The sequence below is a fragment of the Saccostrea cucullata genome, unplaced genomic scaffold (genome assembly GCF_032062105.1).
Source record: "Saccostrea cucullata isolate Sc308-1 unplaced genomic scaffold, CSIRO_AGI_Scuc_v1 ctg406, whole genome shotgun sequence".
NCBI classification, from domain to species: domain Eukaryota; kingdom Metazoa; phylum Mollusca; class Bivalvia; order Ostreida; family Ostreidae; genus Saccostrea; species Saccostrea cuccullata.
Genome location: NW_026930103.1, coordinates 1,078,146 through 1,097,855, shown reverse-complemented (window position 1 = coordinate 1,097,855; position 19,710 = coordinate 1,078,146). Strand labels below are relative to the sequence as shown.

The 19,710-nt window shown below is 37.4% G+C and overlaps 2 protein-coding genes across 2 annotated transcripts; both read left to right on the top strand.

Annotated features, from left to right (window-relative positions):
- Positions 1-4,311: 4,311 nt before the first annotated feature.
- LOC134282930 (uncharacterized protein K02A2.6-like) lies at positions 4,312-5,940 on the top strand. Its single transcript, XM_062765355.1, has one exon. It carries the CDS (start codon positions 4,312-4,314, stop codon positions 5,938-5,940), a length of 1,629 nt encoding a protein of 542 aa, XP_062621339.1.
- Positions 5,941-7,123: 1,183 nt separating this feature from the next.
- On the top strand, positions 7,124-7,882 carry LOC134282929 (uncharacterized). The gene has a single exon (XM_062765354.1). It carries the CDS (start codon positions 7,124-7,126, stop codon positions 7,880-7,882), a length of 759 nt encoding a protein of 252 aa, XP_062621338.1.
- Positions 7,883-19,710: the final 11,828 nt, after the last annotated feature.

The following is a 19,710-nucleotide window of genomic DNA, read 5'->3' as shown; positions in this document are numbered from 1 at the left end:
TTTTGGTTGAGGAACTCTTGCTCATCATCATTATGCACTTAGTTAATTTATTTAATACCTAGGAGCAGAGAAGAAGATTTTCAAAGAATTCATGTAATTTCACCATATGATCAATAGAGCCCCCCCCCACCCCCAACACCAGAACCTTGGATGATAGGGCCATTAAATTCACAATTTTGGTTGAGGCACACTTGCTCATCATAACTATGCACTTAGTTAGTTTATATAATACCTAGGAGCAGAGAAGAAGATTTTCAAGGAATTCACATATTTTCACTATATAATCAATAGAGCCCCCCCCCCCCACACACACACACACCCCAGAACCCTTGACCCTGGGGCCATAAAATTCACAATCTTGGTTGAGGAACACTTGCTTATCATAACTATGTACTTAGTTAGTTTATTTAATACCTAGGAGCAGAGAAGAAGATTTTCAAAGAATTCATGTAATTTCACTATATAATCAATAGAGCCCCCCCCCCCCCACACCAGAACCCTTGACCCTGGGGCCATAAAATTCACAATTTTGGTAGAGGCACTCTTGCTCATCATAACTATTTACTTACTTGGTTTATTTAATACCCAGGGGCAGAGAAGAAGATTTTCAAATAAATCATGTATTTTTACTATATAATCAATAGAGCCCCACCCTAACACCAGAACCCCTGACCCTGGGGCCATAAAATTCACAATTTTGGTAGAGGCACTCTTGCTCATCATAACTATGTACTTAGTTGGTTTATTTAATACCCAGGAGCAGAGAAGAAGATTTTCAAAGAAATAATGCATTTTCACTATATACTTATTTAGCCCCGCCCTAGCACTAGAATCCCTGACCCCAGGGCCATGAATTTCACAATTTTGGTAGAGGACTCAATGCTGATTACAATCATGCAAATAGTTTGACTGCTTGATGTCCAGGAGTAAAGAAGAAGATTTTTAAAGATTGCATTAATTTTAGTGGTTTTGGCCCCACCCCTCATGCCCCAGGGGGGCAGGGATCATGAAATTCACAATTTTTGTTCCCCTTCACCCATAGATGCTTTGTGCCAAATTTGGTTGAAATTGGTTCAGTGGTTGCAGAGAAGAAGCTGAAAATGTTCAAATGTTAACACACGACACACGACGGACGACGACGGACGAAAACGGATAGCAATAGGTCACCTGAGTTTACTCAGGTGACCTAAAAAAGTAAAAAGCAATTGTTTTTTGTTTAAATTAGTTAATTATGCAAATAGCATTTGGAGACCCACATTAATCAACAGGGTATCGTATACATTTATTTTCAGAATTTGTAGAATTCAACAGCCATTTTGTCGGTCATCTCCCCCAAAACCATGCGGCTATGTCAAGTCAGGGCCTGTAGAGCTTATCTGCATGGAGAGCTTAATTAGACAAGAGGAACGTCGCATGCGACCTTCCCTTCTGTACAGCAAGCTACAAGAAGCAGATTCAGTGCAACTTCTGTTTAAGGTGGTGCCACCATGCCTTGGCATCTAGGAGAAAGTAAGAAAGACTTTGTGGAGACGTAACTTCATTGTGCATAGAACACTCTTGTGCTTGAACAGAATGACTTTAGAAAAAAGTTTATTTTTTAATGTTTGGAAGTGTTTCTGTTAGCAATGTATTTATTTTACTATTAATATATGTCTTATCTAGATAAGATGCTATGAATTAATTTATAATTAAATGGAATTTGGCATTTTTGGAATTAAATGGAAGATGAACAGTATATATGAGCCACATATATCATTTATCCGACCATTAAAATATGGTGACATTCAGTACTTCATTCCATATAGAGCAACTGGAATATTTGGTGTTTTAAGAAGGGAGAGAGCAACATTAAACAGAAATGAGTAACTACATGTATGGAAGTCTAATTGGGGTATAATATTTACCAGGCATATTATTTTGAATCCCCTTTTTTGTCCACTGAAATGAAAAGGGGGAGAAAATCTTGAACGAACTTCTCCTAATGAAAATTTAAAAGTAAGAGGGATGGTCAATATTTTGAAACCAGTGTATCTTGAAACAAGTTTCCATGAAACGTTAACTTGGGTCAATATTTACGATATCTTACATTTTAAAAAACCCAATCCCTCAAAAGTGTAACAGAAATCCAATATTTTTTGCAATCATTATGACGTAAAATTATCACACTCACCATGAATAAAAAAAAAACCCAGAAGACTGTCGAGACTGTAGCTCTACTGGACTGTACTCATAACAAAGGAAAAGTAGCAACTGGACTTGAAACTTTGAATTGCAACAGCAACAAGTCCAAGGAAAAACGAAAAACTGCTTGATTTTGAAGTTGTGAATGTCTTTAACCTAATAAAATAATCCACATAAAGACGAAATTCGTCTTTTTCTCGCTTCATATTTACCATGTTGACCTTTGAACCGATCTTAAACGATAATGAAAAATAAAAAATGCCATAATTCAATCAAAAATCAATGAAGTGAAACGAAATTCAAACTTGATTTGTAACTCAAGATACACCCACATACCAAAATTCAGCTCGATATCTGCAAGCGTTTCGAAAAAAAGTGCGGAAAACTAAGAAGGACAGACTGACGGGGACAAACCGACGGACGGGCATACGCAGAAGAAACCTAAAGTCCCCTCTGGTTCTACCGGTAGGGGAATAATAAAAGAATAGGCCGGCTTGGCTAAGCTGTTGCCAGATACCGTTTTAATGTGGTCTCGCATCCTCCTCCGCCAACATTGGCGCGATGGTATTAGGTAACCAAAAAGCCTTGGACAAGGTTAGAAACGCCTGAATAGTTTCATTGCTAGACATTAATAAGGACATAATAAGTATATTTTTGTACCACAATCATCAAGGCTTGCACACATTTTTAACAAATCTTTCTGAGAAAGTGTCACTAGAACTAGGGGAGTTTAGGCCTTGGATGCGCTATGACTAGTTTGTGGGTCATAGTTTGCCACAAATTGGTGGCTACATTGAATTTACGATTGCTACAGTAACGCATTTGCATTTCCCTTTAAAGGTTTGTTGAGATTTGCATGCAGGCGACGCTTTCGCTAAAATATATTTGTCTTGGCAAACCACAATTTCTTTTGTTACTACCTGCTGTTAATTGGAAATGTTTGGGTAAAGGGGTTTTCTATTGTAGCTACTGATGGCACAGACTATACAACCGCATATCTTGAAACATAACCAGGCTTACCAGTAGGCTCAATGGACTTGCTTGATATACATGTATATGTGATTATTTGTCTGAAACTCAATTATTATGCTGTGAACATCTGTTCATGGGGTTCACAATTTGCATTCTAAGGGATGCCATATATAAGGCTTAATATTGATGCATCGGTATCCTCATTAAAGCGGCCATGGCCTATTCAGCCAAGTAAAAAGCAAAGTCAGTTTGATATTTTCTTGTTCTAATTACTTTTTGTATTTACTGGGTATACTGGCACTCCCTGTCAACTTTCATCTTTGGTAATATACTAATTATAAATATTCATTTACGTTCGTAGATTTAAAAAAAATTGTCATTTGGGATTTTGGTGACGAAGCTGTGCGGGATGTAGTAAATGTTACAGTTTGTTTATAACTTTCTTTTATTACATGCTTAAAACAAGATGTGTTTGTGAAACACTATGCACCCGGCGGCAACAAAGTAACAAAAAACTATTTTTATCATATAGGTCACAGTCAAGGTCACACGTGTAATGTATGTTCTAATTTTATCAAGAGTTACTGTTCTTATCTTATAAGCTCTCTTGGAAAAGAAGGTAATAAATTAGTTCTTAACCCACAATGGTGTCGTGAATACACAGTACATTACATGGTGTCAGAAGCGGTTTGATATCTCCCTTTTCCATCGCTATCTGCAGAAATAAGCGCTGCAGTTGTACAGAAGAGGATTCAAGGATTATGATGAATACGATGAATCCAGCTGTCACGCCGAAATTTAACTGGGAGGCCCAGGATCTCGTTGAGAAATGGCGCACGTTTATACAACACTTGGAATTCTGGAGAAAGGGCCCATTGAGCAAAAATAAGGAAGAGAGACATTGTAATTACCCGATGATATGGATTGGCGACAAGGGAAGAGATATCTATTCAACGTGGAACCTATCAGAGGAAGATAGTAAGAAATTCTCAGTGATAAAGGAGAAATTTGAAAACCACGTGAAACCGAAGTCAAATCGTGTTTATTCGAGATACAAGTTCCTCAGTAGGACACAGAAGGAGGGAGAAACATTTGAAAAAAATTCCGACAGATCTCAGACTTTTAGTGAAAGAATGCGGATATAAGGATCAGGATGATATGATTAGAGACGCTATCGTGTTCGGTACTCGGGATCACAAGGTACGTGAAAAATGCATTGGTGAGGGTTCAGACTTGACCCTGGAGAAAGCTATGAACTTAGCGCGTACATGTGAAATTTCTAAGCAGCAAATACAGTTTATGGAAGACAAATCGGTACATGGATTATCGAAAGGTAGGACTCCCCCAAACCGGAACTCAGCACCGACTAAAAGCGAAAGTGAAAGTAAGAAACCGATAGTGAAAGACTGTAAATATTGTGGCCAAACTCACGAGTTTAAACGATGCCCCGCATATGGTGAAACGTGTAGAAAGTGTGAAAATCCAAACCACTTTGCAGTTAAGTGTCACTCAGGAAAAAAGCGTGCTGTCACTAGTTCAAAGAAAACCAATAGATCAAAGACAATGCATGCAGTAGACACATCAGATGAGGAATTCTTTATTGGTTCAGTGAATGTCAATGGTGAAAATCATGATGTAGAATGGTATGAAACAGTGAAGGTGAAGGACACTAATATTCACTTCCAACTTGACACCGGAGCAAAGTGTAACGTTTTGTCATCAGCTGATCTCAAGAAAATAGACAAAAACTTGAAAGTTACACCAACCTTTTCACCACTGAAGTCGTTCTCTGGACACTACATTCGTTGTGCTGGTACTGTTATACTACCCTGTGTATGGAAGGATGCAATGCTGCCATATGTGAAATTCTACATTATCGACCAAACGGTGAACCCTGTTCTGGGAGCTGACACATGTTCTAAGCTTGGACTCGTTCAGCGAATACACAGCAGTGAGAGGAAAAACCGTACTGTACCACATGGCATTCCCCAGGATTATCAGGACTTATTCAGTGGACTTGGATGCTTACCAGGCACTTACTCAATTAAGGTGGATGAAAACATTCAGCCAGTGATACATCCTCCATGCAAGATTCCCATAGCCTTGAAGGACAAGGTCAAGGAAGAGCTCGACAGAATGGAGCGTGAAGGAGTGATTGTGAAGCAACGCGAGCCGACGAAATGGGTCAACTCCATGGTAACCGTTACAAAGCCGAATGGAAAGATCAGGATTTGCATTGATCCTCCTGACCTAAACCGTGCCATACTTCGGGAACATTTTCCCTTAAAATCTGTTGAAGAAGTTGCAGCTAGGATGCCTAGAGCCAAGATTTTCAGCAAATTAGATGCTACCTCTGGATTTTGGCAGACCAAACTAGATGACGAGAGTTCTAAACTCTGCACATTTAATTCTATGTTTGGACCTTATCGATTCACTCGAATGCCCTTCGGAATCAAGTCCGCACCTGAAGTGTTTCAAGGTGCCATATCCGAAATGATTCAGGATCTCGATGGAACAGAGGCGATTATTGATGATATCATTGTATGGGTAACCACAGAAGCTGAACGTGTCAGACGTTTGAAAGCCTTACTGGGTCGAGCAAGACAACATAACTTGAAGCTCAGCATGGACAAGTTCGAGATCAGACGCTCAGGGCTGACGTACGTGGGACACAGATTTACTGACTCGGGTCTGAAACCCGATCCCGAAAAAGTCCGTGCTGTACTGGAAATGGACCGTCCCAATCATGTGAAAGACTTACATTTATGGGCTTTATTCAATACTTAGGGAAGTTTATGCCCGATCTATCAGAAGTTGGCAGTCCATTATGACAGCTACTGGAGAAAAACACTCTATGGAAATGGGAAAGTGAACAGGAAGAAAGCTTCGAGAAATTGAAACGCATGACTACTAGTGCACCGATCCTTCAGTACTTTTGATCCAAACAAGCCAGTGATGTTGTCCATAGATGCCAGTTCTAAAGGACTTGGTGCAGTGTTGATTCAGCAAGATAAGCCAGTTGCGTACGGATCACGAGCACTGACAGAAACACAACAACGATATTCACAGATTGAGAAAAAAAACTCTAGCTATTCTCTATGGATGTAAAAAATTCCATGATTATGTATATGGTCACAGTGTACTGGTTGAATCGGACCATAAGCCTTTGGAAAGTATCTTCAAGAAACCTGTTCTATCTTCACCTCCAAGACTACAAAGATTCGTGTTAGCACTTGAAAAGTATGACATTCAAGTAGTTTACAAACCTGGAAAGAAAATGTTCTTGGCAGATCATTTGAGTCGTTCCTATCTGAAAGAGACTAAGGAAGCCCTCATACCCGATCTACAGGTGAATGAGATACATCTTACTTCATACTTACCTGTGTCACAAGAAGTACAGAACAGGATCCGGAAGGAAACAGGTCAAGATGACGAGTTACAGCAACTGTTGGACACATCTTGGATGGTTGGCCAAACAACAAAGCAGACCTAGCACCGGAAATTAGAGCCTACTGGAATTTCCGTGATGAACTTTCATGCATTGATGGTATTCTCTACAAGTCGCACAAACTGATTGTCCCAAAGTCGATGCAGAATGAAATGCTGGAGAAGCTACATATCGGACACCAAGGAATTGTGAAGACCAAAAATCGAGCGTGAGACATTCTCTTTTGGAACGGCATGGGAAGAGACATAGAGAACCTCGTGAGCGCATGTGCAACTTGTGCCAAATTTCAGGCTGCTAACCCCAAGGAACCAATGATCCCAAGCGAACTTCCATCAAGACCGTGGTCTAAGATTGGAATGGATTTGTTTGAACTGAGTGGAAACCATTACTTACTGGTAGTTGATTATCTATCTAAGTGGCCAGAACTTGCCAAACTGGAGTCGCTTACCTCTAAGTGCGTGATCAATCATTTGAAAAGCATGATTCCTAAATATGGAATTCCAGATATCATAATTAGTGATAATGGACCACAATTCAGTAGTTACTGAGTATGAGTTTAAGGAGTTTGTGAAATCGTATTACATCACACATACCACAACCAGTCCGTACCATGCTCAGAGTAATGGACAGAGAGGGCGAATGGTTCAGACCATGAAACATCTTATCATCAAATCTCAAGATCCATACTTAGCTCATTTGGAGTATCGGAACACCAAGATTGATGGTATTGATATGTCACCAGCTCAGCTATTTCTAGGACGCAAACTGAAGTCTATCTTACCTACAGCTGTCCCTCTATTGAAATCACATGTAGATGACAACACATTGGTCAAGATGAAATGTCGACAGGAAAAACAGGAAGAGAACTTTAACAGACATGCTAGGAAGGAACCACTTAAACCTTTCAAGGCAGGAGACTCTGTAATGATGCAGAGCCAATCAGGACAATGGACAAGCGGATTCTTTAAAGACTTACACCCGACAAAACGTTCGTATGTCATCGAGAGCAAAGGCAGATGCTACAGACGTAACCGCAAATTCCTGAGACCTACTCGTGTCCGAGGTAACTCAGTCTCCAGAAGTGATGCCCCTGCGTATACCGATGCGACATTGTGTTCCAAGACTGATCAGAGCACCAATGATATATCAGCAGCTTCAGACGTGCAACCAAATACAGTCACCGAGACAGCTAGATCTAACGTCGAACCACCAGCAGAAAACCCTGCGCATATTACCCGTAGTGGCCGCTGTGTTAAACTCCCTGCGCGATACCGAGAATGAACTTTACTGTTAATCTTAATTGAAAACTGAACTAATTAATATTTCATCAAATTTATTTTGTGTTACAGTTAATAATGTACTTTAATTATCTTAAATCTAATGTACAGTGTACATGGGAAGTCTCAAATTTTGTAAGGGGAAGGATGTAATTATGTTCTAATTTTATCAAGAGTTACTGTTCTTATCTAATAAGCTCTCCTGGAAAAGAAGGTAATAATTTAGTTCTTAACCCACAATGGTGTTGTGAATACACAGTGCATTACAACACATTGATATTAATGTTATTTGAAAGAACTTTAGAGGTGGAGTATGCATATCAAATATGAAGTCTATATCTCCTATGGTTAAAAATTTATGGCAAAAATTCGAAAATAGCTATTTTTAGCATTAAGGTCCCAGTCAAGATCACAAGGTCAATGACTTTGGTGTCGTTTGTATGAGCTTATTATGCCCACGTAAACGAAGTTTCGGGGGGTATATAGTTTTTGTCGTGTCCGTCTGTCTGTTTGTCCGCAAAAACTTTAACCTTGCCCATAACTTTTGATTTAGTGGAGCTATGACTTTCATATTTCATATGTGTATTCCTTGTGACAAGACCTTTCTGTGGGTGCCACCAAATGTGACCTTTTGACCTTGGAGTTTGACCCACTTTTACATGAAAATTTTAATTTTTTACTATGGCCATATCTTTTGAACAGTAGATACTAGGACATTTATACTTGACATATGTAATGCTTGTTGAAAGACCTTTCATTGGATACCAACAGCCTTGACCTTGACCTTGTAGATTTCCGTACTTGTGAAAAAACTTTAACCTTGGCCATAACTTTTGAACGGTAAGGGATAGGGCTTTCATACTTCAAATATGTAATCCTTGTGAGAAGACCCTTCACTGGATACCAAGAACTTTAACCCTTTGACCTTTGAGATTGACCTACATTAAAAAGTATTTCTTTAGAAATTTTTTAAAGTAGATTTATACTTCTTTACATGTTGCTAAGTTTATATATGAATGTACTTAAGTTAAGCTACCGATGTTTTACTAAAGAGTTCCTATAGTCTGTTTTTTACCCTATGTGATTCTGAACCAAGTCTACTGAGGCTATTGAGATCACATAGGGTAAAAAAACAGACTATAGGAACTCTTTTATTCGAGGAGGTAAACAATTTCGCCAGGGGAGCCATATTTTAAACGCAGATTTCAGTGAATATTTTTATGTTGGGATTTACATGCCTAAACGGTAAGCTATGTAGAAATAATAGTGACAGAGAGTCAAATAAACAACTAAATGACTTAATTGAAGCGAACGGCAGTGTGGTCTAGGTGAATAATTCTTGCTATAGTCGGCCGAAGTTGGGGCCTAATTTCCAGACATGAATTTTTGATTGTTGTCCAGAGATTCTGCGACGGCGTCAGTCTAAATATCTAGCCTAGCAGAATCTCAACAGAGATTAATGTTTTACCACCAAACATATATATTTTGATTGATTGAGGATCATCCAAGAAGATAAATCATGTAATACTGTATTTGTAGAATTCAAGATCTATTAATACCATGGACCTACCTCCATTGTTATAAGAATGGATCTTAAAATATTTCTCTAAGAAATTAAAATTAGAAGAAAAATTTCAAAAAAAAAGCATGGGTATTGTATCTGTGGGATTTATTTTCTAAGCATAAGGTAGTGGAAAGAAGTGTTTAAAACGGTAATGGTTGCAAAAGATATTCTTTTTGAGTATCTAATTTTCTAACACAATATAACGCTATTTTATTGTTAAAGTTTACTGCAGCTTGAATTTCAAATATGAATACTTACCAAAATTTCAAATTTTTAGTTCTTTAAAAGTTCTTACAAACTGATGTAAATATTACAGTGTAATATCAGTATCTCGAAGTTGAGGGGACCTGTACATGATTTCGAGGTATCCGGGGGTTCGAGATATCCAAAGTTGTCTCACAAAGTCGAATCAATAATTTCCCGGTTTTTTGGGGGTATATATATCTATTCATGCATACCACTACCCCGTATTACAAATCACATTAGTCTTTATGGTAAAGACTCAAGCATAATAGCAATGAATAGTAAGAAAAAAACGTTGTTTTCTTCATCGTGTTTAATTGTAAAACAATTTAATAGACAAGTCTTTATGCATTTACAGCGACTTTACATTATCCAGGCTATGCTTGCGTGGTTAAACGGGAAGTATCATTAGCATTATAGTCGAAGAACTTTCTCCGTAAGAAAAGAAAAAGACAGGCTAAAAAATATTCAATCTGTGTACGTGAATATTATTAATAGCTTACATGTATAACATTACGAAGTACTACTACAGAACATATACACCCCTACTAATGTGTTCGGAACCTTTTCTTTTTCGGTTCTCTGCAAATTATAAAACCCGATGAGTTCAGAGTAGCTCTGACAGTGGCTCTGGCGAGAGTTAGCGAGACTTCAGCGAGATAGGGTAAATTATTCACGGAAATGTGGCTAGGAAGTGACTAGCACGTGGAGACATGGTAAACAGAAAAGTTATGTTGCGTTTTAGTTTTCACCACCCTATAATATAATTCTGTAGAAATGTACTTCAATTGACCTTTCTTGAATTCATTCAAGTTTAAATTATTTTTAAGTATTCTCTGATACAATTTTCTGCTGTCATGAATTAAAATTTCTTTTTGGATAAATATTTTGCATGGGAATCGGGACTATACTTTTTGGCGTCAGATTAGCAATTGAGGCACCAATGTGACTTTAACTGACAAATCAGATGAATGAGAATTGCATTATGGGTTACTATAAGAATACTACAGGAATTTTACGCTTGATAAATTCCTTTATTGTACTATCGGTGAATACAATTGCCAGGTGGATTCCCTGGCGAAAACACGTGATCACGAGTACAGTTATGTCAAAAATGTTTCCATTTAAATGCATACGAGAAGCTGCTCGTTTTCCTTACCCTTGAAGTGCTGATGTTTTGAACTTGACACTAACTACGTATACATTTTATTAAACATATTTTTTTTCTCTAGTTAACAACAAATTAAAAACGCCCGTGATATATTTCTTAGTTTCAAATGTTTGCATCTTGTTCATAAGAACATTTTTTTTATTTTGCACTCCATTGACATGATCATAGATTGACCTGAACCACGTGTTCGAAGTAACATGTAAACATGTATTTGGCGTAAACGTATTCAATCAACAATTGGTCAGTTGCTCGTGGTAAGCTGTGCGCATTAATAGTAATAGCCATATAAGGCAAACAAAGGTTTGTCAGTGACGATGATTACACATTATTTTACCAGCGTATCGGTCTCTAGTGAGCTGTAATTTTTGCAGTTAACTATAAGATGTATTAATTGGTATTTATCCCCCCCCCCCCCCATTTAAGCCACCCATTTCTGTTGAAAATCATGAAAGTCTTTCAGAAAGGTGTGGAAACACATTTTTCACAGGACATGTTTTCGGAAGAAACAGAGTATAGCAATTTCCTGTTTACTGCCAATTTTATTTATAAAACCGGATCTACCCTATAACCTTTGAATAGGTAAACCTAAACCACGTGTCTTGAATTTAAATCACAATAACATTAGTAGGGGTGATATAGTTTACGAAACTAACAATGAAAACTGCAAATGGCTGTCATGGTTATCTATTTAAATACGCAGATAAACCTGTAATCAACCACTGTGCATTACGCAATGCAATTTAATTAATAACTGTTTGATGTTAAGTTTTTTATGAATTTACGATTTTAATTTTACAGAGCATATTATTAAATCCAATATCGGTATCGCACTGGTAGTAGTGTGCGTATTTCTGCGATGTTGTCTTTTTAAACGGTCGTCGACAACACCAAACACCCAAGCCGTCATACCAATTACCCTATCACAGATACCCAACATGAGCTTGGGACTAATTAAGATTCCCCAGGTTTGTAGGTGTTAATTAATTGCCACTGGCGAGAATGTGTGAAGTCACTACGCCAGGTGTGTTCAGTAGACCGAAAAATTAACCACACGTCGCGATAAGCCAGGTAAAAAAGGGCTTGGGACTTTGAATATACTTCGACATAAGCGAGGTATTCGAGATTACCGTGTTCGAGATATCAGGTGTTTTTTAAATCATATATATAGCGAATACGGTCGGGACCGGCGATCGACTTCGACATAAGCGGGGTATTCGAGATATCCCATGTTCGAGATACTGATATTTAAATGTATTATCATTAACTTCTTAAGGACACAGAATCATTTTGCTTTATCCTTAAATTTACTACACAGAGTTCTTACATTAAAATTTTACCAAGAAGTTGTGAAGAGCTCTGTCAGTTCATTTCATCTGTAAATTTACTTATCCATGTTCATATAAATTAATTTACTCTATTAAGTATACATGAAAAATTTGGGATTATGCTTTACAGTACATTATCAAAACAATAGGCATTTTGTCATTATTTACAACATGTATATGCATGTCTTTTTCCATCAAAATGAAATATTGCATTATCATATTAGACAAACAATTTTAATATTTCATTCTTAGATATATCATCAATTTTGATTAGTTTATCATTATACATGACAAACTAAACAGTGCTGTATAAAACAAAAACAAAAGAAAAAGAAACCCAAATTTTAAAAGGTTGTAGTCCTTGATTTTTATGAAGAATAAATCTTGTGCCAAAAATCATGTACATATAGCAATATATATATATATATATATATATATATATATATATATATATATATATATATATATATATATATATATATATATATATATATATATATATTTCGTAATTTTTGCCACATTTTACATTTTTATCATGTTAACGTTTGCAAGATGAAGAAATTAACATGCAATTTAACAGTAGCAATCTATATGTATAGAGCTTTTGCTTCTGGACAATGCCTGATGATTGGGACACTCATTCAAATGGCAAACTTTACTCTACTGTTTTTCATATGAAGTGTTACTTGCTTTGTTCAACAGACAAGATGATGCCCTTTTGATTGATTATAAAAAAAGTTGTCTATTTCTTACTTTGATTTATATTAGTAATTATGGCGCTTAAATGTGCGGAGCCTTTGTGAAACAAGTCTGAAGAGGCCTGCCTTATAGCTTGGATTTAACAGCTATTTTATTGTTTTATAACAGTTATTTTGTATCGAGATTTCATATAAAAGTATGATAAGGAAATCTATGTATGAAAGTTGTTTTTTGTGTATTGAAATACTACGAAAAATTTGTGTATTGAAATACTACGAAAAATTAAGTTTCAGAAGGAATTTTGTAATTTTGGTACAAAATTTGAACTATCGGGAATAATTTCAACTTCAGTCTTTCATGGGCTATTTTTAATCTTTACTGGTCAGAGACCAGAACTTCTACTGCAAAAGTAAAGTGTGCATCATCCAATCATCTACTTGTTTGTTTGTAACCAATTTTTCAAAATGCTTTATCTATAGTTTTGGTCTGATTTTGATATAACTTAGTACACAAGCAGATAAACAAGTAAGAAACTTAACTCTGTTCAGCATTTTTTTTAAACTTTGATGAACAGTGTTGCAGCAGTTTGTAATTTTGATAAACTGTGTTGCTATTTTACTAAAGAAAGATATTTCTATCACTTTCTTTCAGAACAGTACTCTTTAAATGCACTGAACATGAACATACACAACAAAAATAATAAACCAAGAATCAAACATTGCATCAGTTTCATGTCCAGTGATACATCCCCCCCCCCCCCCGTTACACCTTCAAACCCACAGAGCTACAGTCTTGATAGAGACCTGGTTTGTGTAAGCTTTGTAAACAAGGGCACCGCTAAGCAGAGCATCCCCTCGCGACAGCAACTTCACTGGTAATGGCAATATCTCATAAGAGATAAATTCTCTCGAGGGACGTTAAATATATGTTAAAGATTGATAGTACAATGTATTTTGTTTAATGTCCCTCTTAAGAATTTTTTCCTCATATGAGGGCTTGCAGGAGGAGAGCTGCACATTCTTTCCTATAATAGGAACTGTCAGAAATGACGACCATTGAGCAGTGAGGGATCTTTTTGTGCAAGCATCTACTGGGACATGGGCCCTTTGTTTACACGGTCTCATTCGAAGGACCAGTCTCCACGTCCCACAAAGGGATTCAAGCCCGCAACATTAGGATCAACTCCCTTACTTTTAACAAAATTATCTTGGTTAAGGGGGGGGGGCATAACAAGTATACCTAATTTGGGGTAGTAAAGTTTAATATAAGATATTAAATTGTTTTTCAGCACTATTTATTTTTTAAACAAAATTATCGGGGTAAGGGATGTCTATTTTTAACAAAAATCAAATTGCATCGTATTTTAGTGGGGAGGGGGGGCATAATATGCATACGCAATTGGGCAGTTTCCCTTATACCTAGCAGAAACATATCACGTATGCTAGCAGATATATGTATAAGTTTCAGTAATTATTTACCTACCTAAGTATATCTCACAGTTCCAGGCAATATGCATTTTTTTCGTAATGAAAAATTACAATGTACATATGTACATCGAGACGTTAATTGAACCTGTGGATTGAATTTACAGCTTAGAGGAATAACATGCACCCCATATTCCCAGACACCTGTTGGAATTGGTAGAGTCTATAACATAACCCAATCTTGGATTTCGGGAAAATTATTTCCGGATTGGTTTTCACATCTATAATTTTCTTGAACGCCGAACCCGATTGTATTCTTCAGATGAGGCGGTAAATCCAACCTTGACATGTATTTTATGGAATGAATTCCGGTATACTGCTTTGTTTTGAAGTACGACCTCTTTCTTCACAACAGCTCCATGAAAGGGATGAAGAAAATAGGTATGAACGTAGTAAACATAGAGATATGTTTTGAAATAGTGATTGAATATGCGGTGTAGACACTTCAACAGTGTTCAACGGGTCTGGTATAAATATATTTAAGCATACGAAAAAATCAAATTAAAATATTTATAAATATATATATATATATACAAATTAACTTCAAGTTTTGCAAAAGGTCAACTTAATAAACTACCTAACCCAGTCACGGTTCTATATAATCAAGTCTGTAAACTACCTAACCCAGTCACGGTTCTACATAACTAAGTCTGTAAACTACCTAACCCAGTCACGGTTCAACCTAACCAAGTCTCTAAACAACCTAACCCAGTCACGGTTCAACATAACTAAGTCCATAAACTACCTAACCCAGTCATGGTTCAACATCACCAAGTCTCTAAACTACCTAAACCAGTCACGGTTCTACATCACCAAGTCTGTAAACTACCTAAACCAGTCAAGGTTCTACATCACCAAGTCTGTAAACTACCTAACCCAGTCACGGTTCTTCATAAACAAGTCTCTAAACTACCTAACCCAGTCATGGTTCTACATAATCAAGTCTATAAACTACCTAACCCAGTCACGGTTCAACATGACCAAGTCTGTAAACTACCTAACCCAGTCACGGTTCAACCTAACCAAGTCTCTAAACAACCTAACCCAGTCACGGTTCAACATAACTAAGTCCATAAACTACCTAACCCAGTCATGGTTCAACATCACCAAGTCTCTAAACTACCTAAACCAGTCACGGTTCTACATCACCAAGTCTGTAAACTACCTAAACCAGTCAAGGTTCTACATCACCAAGTCTGTAAACTACCTAACCCAGTCATGGTTCTACATAAACAAGTCTCTAAACTACCTAACCCAGTCATGGTTCTACATAATCAAGTCTATAAACTACCTAACCCAGTCACGGTTCAACATGACCAAGTCTGTAAACTACCTAACCCAGTCATGGTTCTATATAACCAAGTCTGTAAACTACCTAACCCAGTCACGGTTCTACATAACCAAGTCTGTAAACTACCTAACCCAGTCACGGTTCAACCTAACCAAGTCTCTAAACAACCTAACCCAGTCACGGTTCGACATAACTAAATCCATAAACTACCTAACCCAGTCATGGTTCAACATCACCAAGTCTATAAACTACCTAACCCAGTCACGGTTCTACATAACCAAGTCTTTAAACTACCTAAACCAGTCACGGTTCTACATCACCAAGTCTGTAAACTACCTAACCCAGTCACGGTTCTACATAACCAAGTCTGTAAACTACCTAACCCAGTCACGGTTCAACCTAACCAAGTCTCTAAACAACCTAACCCAGTCACGGTTCGACATAACTAAGTCCATAAACTACCTAACCCAGTCATGGTTCAACATCACCAAGTCTGTAAACTACCTAACCCAGTCACGGTTCTACATAACCAAGTCTTTAAACTACCTAACCCAGTCACGGTTCAACATCACCAAGTCTATAAACTACCTAACACAGTCACGCTTTGACTTCACCAAGTCTGTAAACTACCTAACCCAGTCACGGTTCAACATCACCAAGTCTGTAAACTACCTAACCCTGTCACGGTTCGACATAACTAAGTCTATAAACTACCTAACCCAGTCACTTTTCTACATAACCAAGTCTTTAAACTACCTAACCCAGTCACGGTTCAACATAACTAAGTCTATAAAATACCTAACCCAGTCACGGTTCTACATAACCAAGTCTTTAAACTACCTAAACCAGTCACGGTTCTACATCACCAAGTCTGTAAACTACCTAACCCAGTCACGGTTCTACATAACCAAGTCTGTAAACTACCTTACCCAGTCACGGTTCAACCTAACCAAGTCTCTAAACAACCTAACCCAGTCACGGTTCGACATAACTAAGTCCATAAACTACCTAACCCAGTCATGGTTCAACATCACCAAGTCTGTAAACTAGCTAACCCAGTCACGGTTCTACATAACCAAGTCTTTAAACTACCTTACCCAGTCACGGTTCAACATCACCAAGTCTATAAACTACCTAACACAGTCACGCTTTGACTTCACCAAGTCTGTAAACTACCTAACCCTGTCACGGTTCGACATAACTAAGTCTATAAACTACCTAACCCAGTCACTTTTCTACATAACCAAGTCTTTAAACTACCTAACCCAGTCACGGTTCAACATAACTAAGTCTATAAAATACCAAACCCAGTCACGTTCTACATAACCAAGTCTGTAAACTACCTAACCCAGTCACAGTTCAACCTAACCAAGTCTCTAAACAACCTAACACAGTCACGGTTCAACATAACTAAGTCTATAAACTACCTAACCCAGTCACGGTTCAACCTAACCAAGTCTGTAAACTACCTAAACCAGTCACGGTTCAACATGACCAAGTCTGTAAACTACCTAACCCAGTCACGGTTCAACTTCACCAAGTCTCTAAACTACGTAACCCAGTCACAGTTCTACATAACCAAGTCTATAAACTACCTAACCCAGTCATGGTTCAACATCACCAAGTCTGTAAACTACCTAACCTAGTCATGGTTCTACATAACCAAGTCTGTAAACTACCTAAACTAGTCACGGTTCTACATAACCAAGTCTCTAAACAACCTAACCCAGTCACGGTTCTACATAACCAAGTCTGTAAACTACCTAACACAGTCACGCTTTGACATACCAAGTCTCCAAACTACTTAACCCAGTCACGATTCTACATAACTGTGACTAGGTTATGTAGTTTAGAGACTTGTTTATGTAGAACCGTGACTGGGTTAGGTAGTTAAGAGACTTGTTTATATTGAACCGTGACTAGGTTATGTGGTTTAGAGACTTGTTTATGTAGAACCGTGACTGGGTTATGTAGTTTAGAGACTTGTTTATGTAGAACCGTGACTGGGTTATGTAGTTTAGAGACTTGTTTATGTAGAACCGTGACTGGGTTATGTAGTTAAGAGACTTGTTTATGTAGAACCGTGACTGGGTTAGGTAGTTAAGAGACTTGTTTATATTGAACCGTGACTAGGTTATGTAGTTTAGAAACTTCTTTATGTAGAACCGTGACTGGGTTATGTAGTTTAGAGACTTGTTTATGTAGAGTCGTGACTGGTTTATGTAGTTTAGAGACTTGTTTATGTAGAACCGTGACTGGGTTAGGTAGTTAAGAGACTTGTTTATATTGAACCGTGACTAGGTTATGTAGTTTAGAGGCTTCTTTATGTAGAACCGTGACTGGGTTATGTAGTTTAGAGACTTCTTTATGTAGAACCGTGACTGGTTTATGTAGTTTAGAGACTTGTTTATGTAGAGCCGTGACTGGGTTAGGTAGTTAAGGGACTTGTTTATATTGAACCATGACTAGGTTATGTGGTTTAGAGACTTCTTTATGTAGAACCGTGACTAGGTTATGTAGTTTAGAGACTTCTTTATGTAGAACCGTGACTAGGTTATGTAGTTTAGAGACTTCTTTATGTAGAACCGTGACTGGGTTATATAGTTTAGAGACTTGTTTATGTAGAACCGTGACTGGGATAGGTACTTTAGAGACTTGTTTATGTAGAACCGTGACTGGGTTATATAGTTTGGAGACTTGTTTATGTTGAACCGTGACTGGGTTAGGTTGTTAAAAGACTTATTTATGTGGAACTGTTACTGGATTTAGGTAGTTTAGAGACTTGTTTATGTTCAACCATGACTGTGTAATATTTAATAGTGACTGGGATATGTAGTTCAGTGGCTGGGTTACACTGTTCGGTGACTGGGATCTGTTGAACCATGACTGGATTACTAGGTTTCCCTGTGTATCGGATTTTAGTTTCCGATGAATTTTTTTTTTATGAGTTATGTGAGTTATGGCACAGTTGAACATTTTATTAGGTTATGTTGAACACCTATACCATCATATATTGGTCGTTGAACGTTATTTTACTTCTAGGACCTAATTCCTTTTATCCAGGTTCACATTTAGAGACTAATTACCTAGCTTTATATGGGCTGGATTCCTTATAACAACCTTCTTTTTGTCTCGGTAGATTAACATACTTAATCAATTTAATTAATATTCTGCAGAACGTGCACATGCTAAGTACTAAAGTAGGTCACTAGTTCTACTTTGGCATGCTTGTGTATAGAACTGTAGAAGTGATACTAATAGGTCATGAAATTTATTATGTTTACTATTAAATACCACAAACTTAGTGAAATCGTACTTTCGCTTGGATGTCATAATATTAGGTCTCCGATTAAAAATCGAATTAGTTGCCACACATCATCATGTTTACAAAAGTATATTGCATCGGGATCGAATATGTGTTCTATTACAAAAAACCATACCGGAAATAATATTCCCGGAATCCAGGACTAGGTTATGTTATAGACTCTACCGTTGGAATTTGGTATTTAATCTGGTTCCCGCAGACTCGACACGCCTTTTAAACTTTAAAACTGGCTTTTAAACTGGTTCCCTAGCGGAAATGATTATTGTCAACTCGTACATAAAATGTCAGGGTTTCGAGACAGTGGAAACGTGATATCTGAAGAAGTATTTCATTAATGAACTTGAAAATGTATAGGCTTCATCTTTTTATAATGCCACACATGTATGTAAACGCTGAGAATGGTTAATGCAAAGGTTTTCTGTCAATCTTGCCCACAAGGACACACAAACACACACACATACGCACATTCGCGATGCTATATCCCCTCCGCAACTAGTTGCGCGAGGGGATAATTAGGATAGATTGTGATGCAAATTTGCAGTTGCATTTGAAATTTCATGACATTTCTTGATTTACAAGGAATATCCGTCTTATATTTTGTTATCACTATATTTTGATTAAATCACATTTTCTAATGAACAGTTTTCTCTGTCTCATTTTATCAGTTGTGAGGAACAAGTTGCTACAAAATATATGATGGACATTTAAGCACTGTACACATGTATATGGA

What these genes read in the sequence shown, in the direction of transcription:
- LOC134282930 (XM_062765355.1), top strand. Translation starts at nt 4,312, where the DNA reads ATGATTAGAGACGCTATCGTGTTCGGTACTCGGGATCACAAGGTACGT.
- LOC134282929 (XM_062765354.1), top strand. Translation starts at nt 7,124, where the DNA reads ATGGACCACAATTCAGTAGTTACTGAGTATGAGTTTAAGGAGTTTGTG.